The 14263-nt window shown below is 47.3% G+C and overlaps 1 protein-coding gene across 1 annotated transcript; it reads right to left on the bottom strand.

Annotated features, from left to right (window-relative positions):
• Positions 1-10190: 10190 nt before the first annotated feature.
• MUCL3 (mucin like 3) lies at positions 10191-11849 on the bottom strand. Its single transcript, XM_060111400.1, has 2 exons — positions 10851-11849; positions 10191-10337 (listed from the first exon to the last, which is right to left on the bottom strand). Exons 1-2 carry the CDS (start codon positions 11847-11849, stop codon positions 10191-10193), a joined length of 1146 nt encoding a protein of 381 aa, XP_059967383.1.
• Positions 11850-14263: the final 2414 nt, after the last annotated feature.

Here is a 14263-nt window from a genome sequence, read left to right as displayed (position 1 = left end):
GGTGCCTCATTTGTGATTTGAGATTTATGACTGTAAATTTATTTTTCTTGGGTTGTTATCTGTATAAGTCCTTTGAAACCCAAGATGAGTTCTGATCTTCCACAGTGAATTTGCATGTTTTTGCCAAGCATAGGGAGGCAATACCACTTGTAGATTCCTTTAAATTAAATTATAGGCTTGAGCTCTTTTGAATTACCTAGGTTACATGATTTGGGGCTGCAAACCATGTAAAGTATTGTGGTTACAAGTTATTTCTCAAGAGGTACTTCCCCCATCCTCCCTTCCCCTGCACTGAGTTTAGAGACAGGCAATTTTGCTTGCATTTCCTTAGAGGAGGGGTGGGTTTGTTTTTGTTTCTGTTTTTTAATATTTATTTGGCTGCGCCGGGTCTTAGTTGCAGCACGCAGGATCTTCGTTGCGGCATGCAGGATCTTTTAGTTGTGGCATGCAGAATGTTTAGTTGCGGCACTTGGGATCTAGTTCCCTGACCAGGGATTGAACCTGGGCCCCCTGTATTGGGAGTGTGGAATCTTAGCCACTGTACCAGCAGGGAAGTCCCGGGGTGGGTTTGGTTTTAGTTTACACTCTCCCTGAAGGTTTCAGATTTATGTGAAGGTCTACTACAAGAGTCCTCACCTGGGTTGGTCTGACTGAGGTTGTGCTACCTGAAGCTTAAATTCACTGGCTGGGCAAAAGTTGGCTTGAGTACTCTTACCTCCTTAGGTTCCTACCTTAACTTAGTCTTTACTTTTAGCATTCCTTACGGTCCTGCTGAATCAATGATACTTTTAAGAAGAATTTTTGGTACACCATTTTTAGTTTTTCAGCGTATTTTAAGACACTTAGCCCATTATAGAGCCAGAAATTTAAGTCCTCATTGGATTGTTCTGAGAAATAAATGATGGTGTATTTAAAGGCACAGCACAGTGTTTGGTACATAATAAGCATGCAACAATAAAGGACAAAGGAAGAGGATAAATATATAGATGCCAAGTGTATTTTGAGATTTTAATAGTAGCACGTTGCAGTGATTTTCTCCTTACTTGTCATATAGCATTTGGAAGAGATAAAGAAGTGGGGAGGGAGAATCTTCCCAAAGATGAAGGAGACCTGGAGGACATGTGTAGGTCAAAGATGGCTTTCTGTCTACCTAGTTTGTATGATTTGAAGCTACAAACCCAAATGAAGAATGTTATGCAATTACAAATTCTCAAGGGAGGTTTTTACTCCCCTCCACTCAGTGTCAAGTTTAGAGACAGACATTTGTCTCAGTCGCCAATGTGCAAGGTGGGCAATACAATTTCATTCTAGTTTAACCACTGAAACTTTAACCCTTTTAGGTCTCAGCTTTCTTTAGAGTCTCCTATTAGACTCCACCCCTTATGCAGGTCCTGGACTTTGTCTCCTGTACCCTAAGTGCTAAGAAGCTGTGAGAAGGTAAGCTTAAATTCACCAGATACGGCAAATGCCCTCAGTGTGACAGCTGGTTCAGAGCTCTCCTTCAGCCTCTCTGAGTCTCTGCCTTCTCTTGGTTGTTGATCTACCCAGCTGATTGATGCTATCTACCCAGCTGATTGATACAGTTACAAAGATTTTTTTCAATATTTTATCCAGTAATTTTTGTTGCTTTCGTTAAGAGGGGTGGTTAATGCATCTTGTCCACTATATTGCCAGAAAAGTAGAAGTTCTCAAAAGATTGTTTTGAGATTACAAATTTCAAAATTGTTAAATGATAGTGCATTTAAAATTATGTAGTACAATGCTTAGCACATAGTAAGCGCTCAGTAACAAAGGGAAAAAGGAGGGGAAAGAATGCTCAAACAGATAAACAAGGAAGCAAGTCATCTTGCTACCACAAATAGTATGAGCTGTGTTTTTTAAGGCTGTAATAATATCATCCTTCTTCCTACTGGTCACACTGCGTCATGAGGAAATAAAAAAGAATTCCAGAGCGAAAGGGCACAGGTTATTACTTGTGCATTAGGAGAGCAGAGAGAAATTGGTGTGCAGTTGGTCACTGTGACTTCCTAAGAGGTTCTGAATTATGGTTAAGCTTAGGGAGAACCTTTACTTGAGCTCAGGTCCAAATCTGATGAGGCTGCAAGCCTCCTCCAGAAACACTCTCTGTTTTTCTGGCTGCCCTGTTGGTCAAACCCTCTATGATCTCTGTCTTTTCTCTGGCTCTTTTCTTGACCTTGCTCATGACCATCTCCATGGCCAATTCCCTGAAGACCTTTTGGAAGCCCATCTTGACCCACTTTATGGCCACTGCCTTCTCCTCCGTGATCCCCTTCTTCTGCGATATTTCCTTTTCCAGAGTGCCCTGCATTATCCAGTCTATGTCTATACTCCCCCTTCCTCTGTGTGTTCCTTGGCAGCCTCTTCTGTGATCCACTTCATGGCTCTTGTCATGGCCTCCTCCATGTCCATGACTTCTGCCAGGATTCATGCCATAACCACCCCCTCGTCTGTGGCTTAATTCATGGCACACTCCATGGCCTACCCTGTGTCCAGAGCCATATGCTCCTCCATGAACCAGTTCATTTTCTAGGCTTTAGAACATTCAAGAGCCCAATCCTGAGTCCAGGTCCAGACCAAGGCCAATTCTGTGGTCATGGAGGTTATAAATGCCTCTGTTTATCAGGGGGAAAGAAAAGTCACTCTAAAAGAGAAAAAAATATATTATTAGAGTTAAATCCTTTTCTTTCAGATGATTAAAACTTGGATTGTCAAACATCACAAAATTTCACTTTTCGTCCATTCTTTGTGTGTGTCTCTCTTCCTCTCATTTATTTATTTATTCACTTCTCTGAGAAAACAGACTTCCTGATTATTGCACTTGCATATTCTCTATGTGAATGCTACGATCATTGCTCTGTACCTTGGCAAACCTGCATCCTGTACTTAGAGTAGAGTCTCCCAGAAATAGGGAGTCTTTCATTGAGTTAATCAGCCAAGAAAGTTGCGCGTCTATGAGGACAGGTAAAAACAAGAAACTTATGAAAGTTGATAAAATAGAAGTCAGAATAGTAGTTACCTTTGGCTAGGCAGGTATTGACAGGGAGGGGACACCAGAAACTACTCAGATGATAGGAACGTTCAGTATTTTGAACGGGATGGTGGTTATTTGGGTGTGTACACATTTTTAAATTAATCAAGCTGTACACTTGAGATCTGTGTATTTCTTATAAGTTATACTTCAAATTTTTTTTTTTAAGATAAAGGAAGGCCCATTAAGAACTAAAGGTTGGAGAACCAGCTTTAAACACCGTGGCTAAGAAAACAGGCTCTCCTGTGAAGCAGACTTGGATTAGAGCCCCAGTTCTGTCACCACCTTGCCCTGTGCTCTTCAGCAAGCTACTTTAGTCTCTGACTCCACGGTCCTAGCCTGTAAAATGGCATAATAAGAGTACATGCCCCAAAGGTGGTTAAGCAGAGTTAAGGAGAAACAATGCTCTCTTGCACTTTTAGTTCTGGACCTTGCACCTAGTAAACAGTTAATAAAATGCTAGTTATTATTATTACATGTTTATCTTAAACAATTAGAGGATTGTTCATGGCTGGTGAGTCACATTTTGTTCTTGCCATAGGGAGCGATCAGAGGATCTGAAATTAGAAACACAAGTAAGTTGATTATAAATTATGCCAGCATGGGGCTTCCCTGGTGGCGCAGTGGTTGGGAGCCTGCCTGCCGATGCAGGGGACACGGGTTCGTGCCCCGGTCCAGGAAGATCCCACATGCCGCGGAGTGGCTGGGCCCGTGAGCCGTGGCCGCTGAGCCTGTGCGTCTGGAGCCTGTGCTCTGCAACGGGAAAGGCCACAACAGTGAGAGGCCCGCGTACCGCAAAAAAAAAAAAAAAGAACAAGAAAGATATATTAGAATAGGAGATTAAGACCAGGATGTAGAAGAGAATGCAGAAATGAAGGCTGCTGCTGGCATGTGGCTGTCACCCCTCCCCTGTCCCCAGAGAACTGCGGGGGGCTTTAGGCCTTGAAACAGGTGAGCTCTCAGAGCATCAGAAGCCTCGCCTACACAAGGGCAGGAGTTTCTGGGGCTCCTGTCCTTGCTAAGGGTATTTTCTTGTTATCCTCCCCTAGTGTGTAGTCGAGTATTTTGAAATGGCCAGCCTATCTGAGCTGTGCTAAGAGGTACCTACAAAAGTGAATTTCTTTTCACTTGGGTAAAATCATAAAAAGAGGAGAAAAGAGCCCCGCACTCTCACCCCAGGAAGTAGCACGTGGTAATATCTACGATCGTGAAAAATCTGTTGGGGGCCCAAATAAATGATCATCACTTTCTAGAGATCCTTTTTCTGGTGCTATATAGTTCCAGCTATTTTATAAAAGGTATGCTTTCCCTTATCCTTGCCTCTATCCACACCACATAGACCCATACACTTACCTCTCTCTTGGGCCCCCACTTCACATTTGTTTTCTTTTTTTTCTATTTCTTGCTATATAATCTATCATTTATATTTTCTGTTTTGTTCCCTCTTGCGGTCTTTGTATTATGCTATGTGAGAAAGTAAAAATCAGACTGAGAAAGTAACAATCTACCCTGCTGTTCACCAGGCTGGGATAACAATGTGGATCAAACCAGATGCAAAGATTACCGGAAAGAATATTTTTCCCAAGGACACGCTGCAGCTGTAAAACATCAAAAGAGCCCCCTTCTTTGAGTGACTTACTCACTTTCAATGATTTTGTCAGTGAAAAATTTGGTTCTCTAAAATAATAGACTATAGCAAATTTGCTGTTTGAAATTATATCAGTAAGAAGGAAATATCCCATTCTTGCCTGGAGAATCTAAGTTACTTTGGCACAGAGAAGCAGCCTGGATTTCCTACCCAGAGGCAGATGAGTTTCTGAATAACATTCCACATGTCTTGTAACTTTGTACTTTCCAAGGAAACCAGGTCCACTTCACAGTCTAGAGCTGCTGTGGATCCGTGTACACACAGCCCTGCTTTGTTTTGAGCTTATTAAAACTCTGCTTCATTTAACTTTCACCCAAACTCCACGCTTCCCTCAATACTGTAATGACTCTTTTCCTTAGTTGGTAAGAAGCTCCTTAGTCCCTCTAGTGTACAGTCTCCTTTGGTGCAACAAGCCAATAAATCTGACTTTGTGAGACTGCAACTTTACTCCTGCTGCTCTTATGTTGATTGGGTTAGCATATGTGTGACTCGCCACACAGACTGACTGCTTTCTCATTCTGAATATCTTGCTGGTCCCATTCCCATTATTCTGTTCCCATTCATGATCCATCTTCTAGGTGGGTTCCCCCCATCTGCATGTACAGTAACTCACCAGGCAAAACTCAGTCTACTAACAGTCCAACACCAACCATGACTGCAGCCCAAGAGATGAGGATGATGCCTCAGAGCCGCAAATATCCACTTGGTTTAATCACATGTGCTGGTGTGTGGCTCACACTAACTGTGCTTGTGCCCATGGAGACTGGGCTTGTTTTATGGGAGATGGTGCTGGTTCCAGGAGTGGTGGTTGGCTCATGGGTAGATCCTGTCCTGGTGGTCCTAGTACCTGGCACTGATGTGGTGGATGATGTGCCAATAATAGATGTGCCCAGGCCAGAGGTATTTGGGGCTCTCCCAGGGACAGTATTCCTGGTAGCAGGGGATGTGGAGTCCGTTCCAGGAGCTGTGGAGACAGAGATGGGGGTAGTTGGTTTGGTTCCAGTGATCCTAGTGCCTAGGAAACAGGTCACACGATATGATGCATTGGTAGTGGAGATAATTAACAGGGAGGCAGGTGTCCTTAGAGCAGAGGGGTTGATCTAACACATCTCTGGTGCTGGTGGTTTGAGGAGAGGTGTTGTGGTGGGACGACAGATGGTAGAAAGTGATTCACCTGAGGCCATGGTCCCCAGAATAAAGGTGAGTGTCTTACAGAAGAGGAGGTAGAATACATGCATGGATGGTGCTGCTGATGGTGGAAGCAGAAGATTGAGGAAATGTGACCATGACCCATGTTCACGTGGGAGATCTATTCAATTATGGAAGTGGTCACCCACAGAGAAGAGCGTGGGTTGGGATGAAAGGAATAGGGTCTGATAGTCTTGTGATGTAGTCACTGGGTATAAGGATGGTGCTGGAGGAAAAGATGACAGAATAAGATTTTTCCATGGATGAGGCAGTGCTCATGGCTTGGAGCAGAGGTGACATAAGCTAACACAATCGTGGTGATCAACAAAGTCAAGCTGAGTGTGCTCCGAACAGATGACCCACGTGAAGAGGCTGGCGACCCCAAGGATGGAGGCGGGGTGGGGTCGGGGGACTCAGACAAGGTGGGAGGACAGGAGAGGCAGTAGAGATGGTGCTGTTGGCAGCAATGGTTGTGTTTCGATGAGACGTGGCTACACTGATACAAGAACAGTGTCCGTCCCTGGAATAGCGGAGGGTGGCTCAGAACAAAGTGGGTAGAATCAGTTCCAGTATGAGTGCTGATGGCAAGTGCAGAGGTGGTTTCATTCAGAGCAAGTGCCAGAGTATAAAAAAAAAAAATAGTTTGGTCTTGGACTAGAGCAAGGATTGGCAAACTTTTCCTGTAAAGGGCCAGATGGTAAATTTTTTGGCTGTTTGGTCACAGTCTCTGTTACAGTTACGCAAAGTAGCTGGAAATCAGCTATAGATGTAAACAAATAGGTGTGACTGTGTTTCAACAGCACTTTATTTAGAAAGATAGATAACAGGCCAGAGCTGTCTTGTGAATTATTGTTTGCATCCCCTGGACCAGGAGTCAGTATGTTGAGGCCACAGTAGTTTCAGAGGCCTTGGTGGGCACAGACTCCACAGTGGTTCCTGAGGCTGTGGTAGAAGCTATGGTGAGTGGTCTCAAAGCCTGTGGTGGTTTCATTGGTGGAGACCGTGGTGGGCACAGATGTCATCATGGAGGCTGAGGTGCTATCAGAGGCGGTGGTGGTCTCAGCGGGCATTGTGGTAGCTGTGGAGGGCACAGAGCTGCAGCTGTCACAGAGATTTTAGTGGAGACTGTTGTGGTATCAGAGACTAGGCTGTGCTGGCGGCTGTCCTGGTCTCAGAGTTGGTGGTGGAGGCTATGGTGGTCTCAGAAGATGTTGTCGTGCTCCTAGAGCCAGTGGTGGACGCTGTGGTGGACACAGATGCTGTTGCTGAGGACGGGTAGTCTCAGACGCTTTGGTGGAGGCCTCGGTGGATTCAGAGATCAAAGTAGAGGGTGTTGTGGGCACGGATGTTATCATGGAGGTTGTGGTGCTCTCAGAGACTATGGCTGAGGCCAGGACGGGGGACTCACCCAAAACTCCGCCCCCCCATCAGAGTGGCTTCAGGGTGGGAGGAGGGCATCAGCCGGGGCCCAGGCGGGCCGCTCCTCTGGGGGAGGTAGGGACCTGGTGGGATCCTCAGATGAGCCTACTGTCGCCCTCCGCCAGACTCCGCTCTGTTAGGGAGTGAGATTCAGGAGCCACAGGTCAAGTGCAGCCTCCAGGGAAGGAGGGCTGCGGACTGGGGAACCCAGAGCCCCCGCTGCCCGGCCCCGGGCCGCCCTGCTCAGGCTTCCCCTCTGCTCTCGCACCTGGAGTCTGCTCTAGCCCTAGGGATCTTGGGTGCTCGCTGCCAGGGTGTGATCTCTCTTCCTCGGGAAGGGGGCCGGGGAGCATTCCCTGCCTTGCCACTCACTTATTAAGTAATTTTTCCTAATGAGAGCCCAGCTCCAGAGCTTGTTAAAGGATTTCCCCTTAGATATCAAAGTGATCATTAGCCTGGGAGAGAGAAGTGGGAAGGGAGACATTCAGGGCCGTGCCCTGGGGCCCATGGCACCCACTGTCCCCGTTTGCTTTGGGGAGATGTAGAACCTCCCCCACTCCCCCAAACACACGCTCCTTGACCCTCAGTGCTCCATTTTGGTGCCTTGGCAGGAAGGCATTGGTCGAGTTGGATGTTTTGCTTTATTTTGTTTTGGTTTTTTAATTAGGGTCCAGGCTGGGGAAATTAATGGTTAGAGGCTGGGGTTAGGGGGTATCTGCTTTCCTCCCAGAGCGAGTGACTCTCCTGTCATGGCAGCTGCCACATGCTGAGTCACCATCTGCCCAGAGACTAAAAACTGGGCAGCTTCCTCCTTTTTCCTATGACACTCCAGCCCTCTTCCAGAACCCAGGTGTCCTTCTCTGCCTCAAGGCTCTCTCCAGGGACCTAAGTCTGGGGTCCCCCTGGCACCTGGCTTGCCTCCTTTCTGGCACTCACACTACGATTCTGCCCTTAGCAGAGCAGATCTCCAGCGGAAGGTTCAGAGAGCCCCTCAGGCCTCAGGGCCCTCCCAGCCCAGGGCTGGGTCCTGGCAGATAATCCACTGACATGAGTGTCTGGATTAGGATTACTGTCCATGACGGGCTTCCAGCTTCCTGCAAATGGGGATGCCAAAAGTGGCAAAAAACTGCTTGTGGCCCTGCTGTTTGATTCTGGATAGAGTCAAGGTTGGAAGGCCTGTGGCAAACTGGAGTGCCTTTCTGGCCAGCAGAGATGCTGATGCTATCCTCTTCCACTAAGAGTGAGACCCAAGGCTACGTGGATGATGGGCGGTGGTTCAGTTGGGACTGACATTTGAGCACGGAATGGTTTTGGAGCAGGGCTGCTTTCCTAACATGAGTATGGAATATGGCAGATGTGCATAAATATTGGGCTTAATTCATTAGAGTCTTGTTTTATTCTGTGTAGTACTGCCTTGTGGTAACTCTTACTGAATTATTTAATTTTAATTTTCCTCTATTTGTGTCTCAGATGAGAACTATGTCTTATACATCTTTGTAATCCTCAACAGAATGTATAATAGGTGCTTAGAAATACTTGCTTATTAATTAACCCATTTTCTCCTCATTTTGCCACCATGCAAATGAGCCAGGCATGAACTCAGGCTGGCTCTTCTGGAAATCCAGGAATGAGCCATTTTAGGAACAGAGGAAATTCAGCCTCCTCTTCCTCGACCCTTCCAAAGAATTCCTGTCTTCCAGCCACTCCTGCTCAAGGTCATCTGTAAGGTCACAGCCAGAGCCAGGAACACCAGTCAGGACTTTCTCCCAACTGATAGCCCAGTAATTATGATGCCTTACTTTATAAATATTTTACGCTTTATTGTAAAAAGACCAACAGATAGAAAGAAGTTATCTGTCATCAGCTAACTCTCCCTTACTCCCTCTGCCCAATCAGTAATAAGTGAAAGGGCTTTAGTAAATTGGAGAGAAAATCCAGAAAACATACACAGATGAAATGTCTGCAAGGAGAAAAATCAGAATCTGGGGTGAAGGTGTGGAGAGAATAGGGGCAGTAGAGAAGATGGATGACTCCTACAGAAAAAAGCCAAGACTTTGGGGCTTTGCGGGGAGAGAGGAAAATAAATGATGAGTGGGGAACACCATCAAGGAAGGTCTGGGGTGGGGATCCATGGATGAGACTGCAGGCCAAACCAAAATCCCTCCCTGTGTGCCCACACACAGCCCAGCAAGCCAAACCAACAGGATGCCCACTGCAGACATTTAGGAAAACTAAGGGATTCAAGAGGGAGAGGGAAGAGCCATCTGGGTGACAGATATTTATGATCTTTTCTGGAACTTTTCTGAGAATGGAGAGGGTGGAGAAGGAAATCCTCTTTTCTCAGATCCTAATTTTTCATTAAAAAAAAAAAAGTCAAGGACCCTGGGAACTCAGAGACAAGCCTGTTTACACACAAACTCTAAGTAATAGTAGATGGAAATAATATAGGTTGGTCCTGAAACCCAGAAGCTCTGTCTTTCGACTCCCCCTGCCCATAACCCTGACTCACAGTCAGTCCAGAGCATTGCCTTCTAAGGCTCCCGAACTTCCCTTCACTGTGCTGTCCCTCCCAAAACTCAGAGTCCTATATTGATCCCCACTCCGTACATCCATCAGATACCTTTTCATTTTCAGATCATCATCTTCTATAGAGAACACTTGCCTGTATTATTCGTTCTTTCTTTTCTATACCCCAAACTCATATCCTTTTTGCTTATCACTTCACCCCTTGACCAGTTTCAATAACACAGCAGTTGAAGGGTTGATGTGTTAACCGTCAGTACTTTGCCCTTCCTGGAGTCCAGGAAATAGGAATTGTGGGTCTCATTTTCCATCCAGGAAAGGGGTAAGGCATGGAAGAGCTGGGGGTTGGCGATTTCTGAAAGATCATTGTGGGGAAGAGATCTGGGCCATGCCAAGAGTCTGTTGCTCCATCAGGTGGACTGGGTAGGAAATGGGGCCCCCGTCACCCTCTGGGTCATTGTCCTCAGTGTTCTGGATCAGTGCACGGTGTGTTCGTGCCAAATAGGAGACCTGTGATTGGGAAGAGAAAGGAGGAATGAGTACCATCTGCCATGCCATTTACTTTCCTCGACACCCATATCTCAGGTCCTTTGATTCTATTCTCCCTGACCCTGGACGTTGGCTTTGCTCCTTTCCCAAGATTCCGTTCAAACCCTAATCCTTATTCCAGCCCCAGATCTGGTACATTGAGTTCCAGACTTCATCTCCAGTTCCCTCCTCTGTCTTATTTTCCTTATTCTAATATCCCCCATTCTCACACCCCAGACTCTATCTCCAACTCCAAAATTTTCCCTACTTTACACCCTTTTTTTTCTCAGCCACTGCTTTCTTCCCAATTCCACTTTTCATGTCGCATGCATCTATTTTCTTTCTCCATAGTTTCCACCACCACAATCCCTCTCTTACCATCCTCCACACTATGCCTCTTTTCCTAGACTTATTAGTCTCTCCAGTTCTGATCCATAACATCTCCTCAACTCCTTATCCCATGGGTTCACTCCCCTGGGCATCACTCTCCCTTACCAAGAAAATCAGGCCAAGGAACACCAGGAGGAGAATCACAATCAACAGGACCACGATAACTATGGCCCATGCAGGGAAGGAATCATTCTCCCCCATCTCTCCAGCATGGAAATCTCCTTGTGAGACATCTTTGTTCTGGTGTGTATGGCTCTTGCCAGGGGCTTCCGACATGATCGACCTGGTGGCTGTAAAAGAACCAACTGGCACATGACAGGAAACCTCAGTTTTATTTGGAAAAGGAGAGGTAGTACTGATAAAGGTGACTCCTGTGACCTTCACTGGAGGTCTTATACTCTCTGTGGCTGCTGTGACTTTTGTTGAATTTTCTGTGTGTTTAATTGGGGGTTTTATGGTCTCAGTGGCCAATGTGGTCTTTTCTTGATGTCTAGTAGGTTCTGTTGGAGCTCCTGAGTTCTTGCAATGGGTCCATTTGGTCTTTCCTCCATGTCCTGTGGGCTTTGCAGGGGCTCTGGTGCTTCCCTCATGGATCGATGTGGTCTTTCCTTCATGTCCCATGGATTTTCCTGGGGCTCCACTGGTCCTCTCATGGCCTGATGTGGTGCTTCCTCCGTGTGCTCCGGTCCTTTCTGGGGGCCCCGTGGTCCTCTCGTGGCCTGACGTGGTCTTTCCTCCGTGACCTGTGGGTGTTTCTGGGGGCCCCGCAGTCCACTTGTGGCCTGACGTGGTGTTTCCTCCATGTCCCGTGGGCGTTTCTGGGGGCCCTGTGGTCCTCTCGTGGCCTGACGTGGTCTTTCCCCCGTGTCCCGTGGGTGTTTCTGGGGCCCCCATGGTCCTCTCATGGCCTGATGTGGTCTTTCCTCCGTGTCCTGTGGGTGTTTTTGGGGGCCCCGCAGTCCACTCGTGTCCCGACGTGGTGTTTCCTCCATGTCCTGTGGGCGTTTCTGGGGGCCCCGTGGTCCTCTCGCAGCCTGACACGGTGCTTCCTCCATGTCCTGTGGGTGTTTCTGGGGGCCCCGTTGTCCTCTCATGGCCTGACATGGTGCTTCCTCCATGTCCCGTGGGCGTTTCTGGGGGCCCTGTGGTCCTCTCGTGGCCCAATGTGGTCTTTCCTCCGTGACCTGTGGGTGTTTCTGGGGGCCCCGCTGTCCACTCGTGTCCCAACGTGGTGCCTCCTCCATGTCCCGTGAGTGTTTCTAGGGTCCCCGTGGTCCTCTCGTGGCCCAATGCAGTGCTTCCCCCATGTCCTGTGGGCATTTCTGGGGTCCCCACAGTACTCACGTGGCCTGATGTGGTCTTTCCTCCATGTTCCACAGGCTTTGTAGGGGCTCCTGTGGTTTTTTCATGGCCCGATGTGGTCTTTCCTCCATGTCTTGTGGGATTTTCTGGGGCTCCTGTGGTCCTCTCATGACTTGACGTGGTTGTTTGTTTTTGTTCTTTAGGTTTTCCTGGCTTTTGTTTGGTCTTTTCAGTGGTCTTGTCTGAGGTGGTACATGGTGTTACAGTTTTAGCTGGGTTACTTGTTACTGTCGATCTCTTTGTTGTGCGCTTAAGACAAGTTGTCTTGCTCTTGGGTGCTGGGGTTGGATGTTTTTTGTGAGCCAATCCTTTACCTGTGTTAATGGAGTTAGTATTGACGTTGTGTTTGTTCCGGGTAATTGGGTCTTTTCCTTGATTGCTGGCATTTTGTTCAGAAGTGGGAGGAGCATCTTGAGTTGCAGATCTTTGGGAGTTATCTACAGACTGGTGAATCGGCTTGGAGTGGTGCATGGTATTGCATTGGTGTTTTCTCTTATAGGTTTCTGTAGATTTTGAGCGGTCTGGGGAGCTGTGTTCTGAATGAAGAGCAGTGTAGTCAGGGCGGGTAATAGAAACACGGCCTGAAGCCAGAGAGAACAAATGATCAGATGCTGGGTGTTCACGAGTTTTCTGGTGTTCTTGAAGTGTGGCAGCACCTGTGAAGGGAGAGAGGCAAATAAGAAACTTCCTCCATGCTCTTCCCTGCTTCCCTTCTCACCTCGTCTCTAGGGGTCCCTTTGTTACCCAAGATGTATCTCCCCAGCCAGTCTCTTCAGAATACTCTGGTATCTAATCCCCATTCTCACCTCCAGTCTCTGGACCTTTGTTGAGGCTGTCCTTTCAGCAACAATGCCACCTCTCTCCTCTCCACCTCTACTCTTCAGTTCTCAAGTTCAGATCTTTCTAGCTGTATAGCATCTTTCCTGATCTTTCTAAGCAGATAAGATCCAGCTTCACCTCAGTGCTCAAAAAATTCTTTGTTAGTTACTCTTTCCTGCTACCTTCAACGTGACATTACAGTTGTTTGTGTGCCTGTCAACCTCTACTCCCTGTCCGGCTTATCACTTTGTAAGATTTTGAGAGGAGATATTGACTGGCCTTTTCCTCCGCAAGTGCTGTTTTAGAGTTTATATATACTTATGGAATGGAGCTGCCTTTCCACTGCAGAGCTGAGAGGAAAGGGAATAAATGTCAGAATCTCTATCTTTCCTTAATTGTCCAGCTCCATCCCAAATGTGACTGTGTGAGAGACTGCGGTGAGACCTCTGGCAAAACTTCCCACAGAGATTAGTAAGTAGACACAGGTGATGCGTGAGAGGATAAGAAGAGGGATGGACGGTAGGTAGAGGAGGGGGATGGGAACCTTTCATTTTGGTGATGAAGGTTGACCTGGATGCAGGGAAGCGGATGAGATGACTCAACCCTTATGGTTCCCCACTGGCTCCCCCTCTTCACACACCTGAGGCCATCTGAGATAGATGAAGGTGACCCTTTTGAAAGAAAAGGATATCGACTTGGGGGTCCTGGGAGGTGTGAACAAGGCAGCTGGATCCTGGCAGGGACTGACTATGTTTATGGACAGGGTGTGAGGGAAAACACCCCTATCAATGAACAGATGTGGGCCTTAATTCCATGGAAGAACAACCAATGGGAACAGAGGAGATGTCTCTGATATCTAACCAGGACAGTAAGAGCCAGGAGAGCGGGAAAAGTGAGAGAGATAACGTCGTTACATAACTGAGCTTTCCAGACTCTGTTAACTCAAGGTGGCAACCAGAACCTGGACACACTCCCAGTCACAGGAAACCACAATCCACCCACCTCCCTGCTGACTCCTTAAGAAGGTTGAGGGTTGGGGAACTTAGTCCTTGAAAGAAATATGGGTGGACGAGAAGTGGGTGAGGTAGGAGGGAAGCCCAAGTCCCTGATGGGATTCAAGGTTGAGGAGAGAGAGGAAGGCTGAACTGCCAGGCCCTCACTTCACCAGGCCGGGTCCATTCTCTGATTCCCTCGGCAGCAATACCGACCATGGCCCTTGTTTATTGGGCCCCTTCTTGGGGCCAGGAGCTCAGCTAATTGCCTCATAGTCATTCTCTTTCTGGGTTGTCTTCTAAGGTGATTGATCCCCCAGCTCCCCACAAGGCATCTTAGAATCT

Source organism: Mesoplodon densirostris, chromosome 10 (assembly GCF_025265405.1).
Source record: "Mesoplodon densirostris isolate mMesDen1 chromosome 10, mMesDen1 primary haplotype, whole genome shotgun sequence".
Lineage (NCBI taxonomy): Eukaryota > Metazoa > Chordata > Mammalia > Artiodactyla > Ziphiidae > Mesoplodon > Mesoplodon densirostris.
This window is presented reverse-complemented; position numbering and strand designations above follow the sequence as displayed.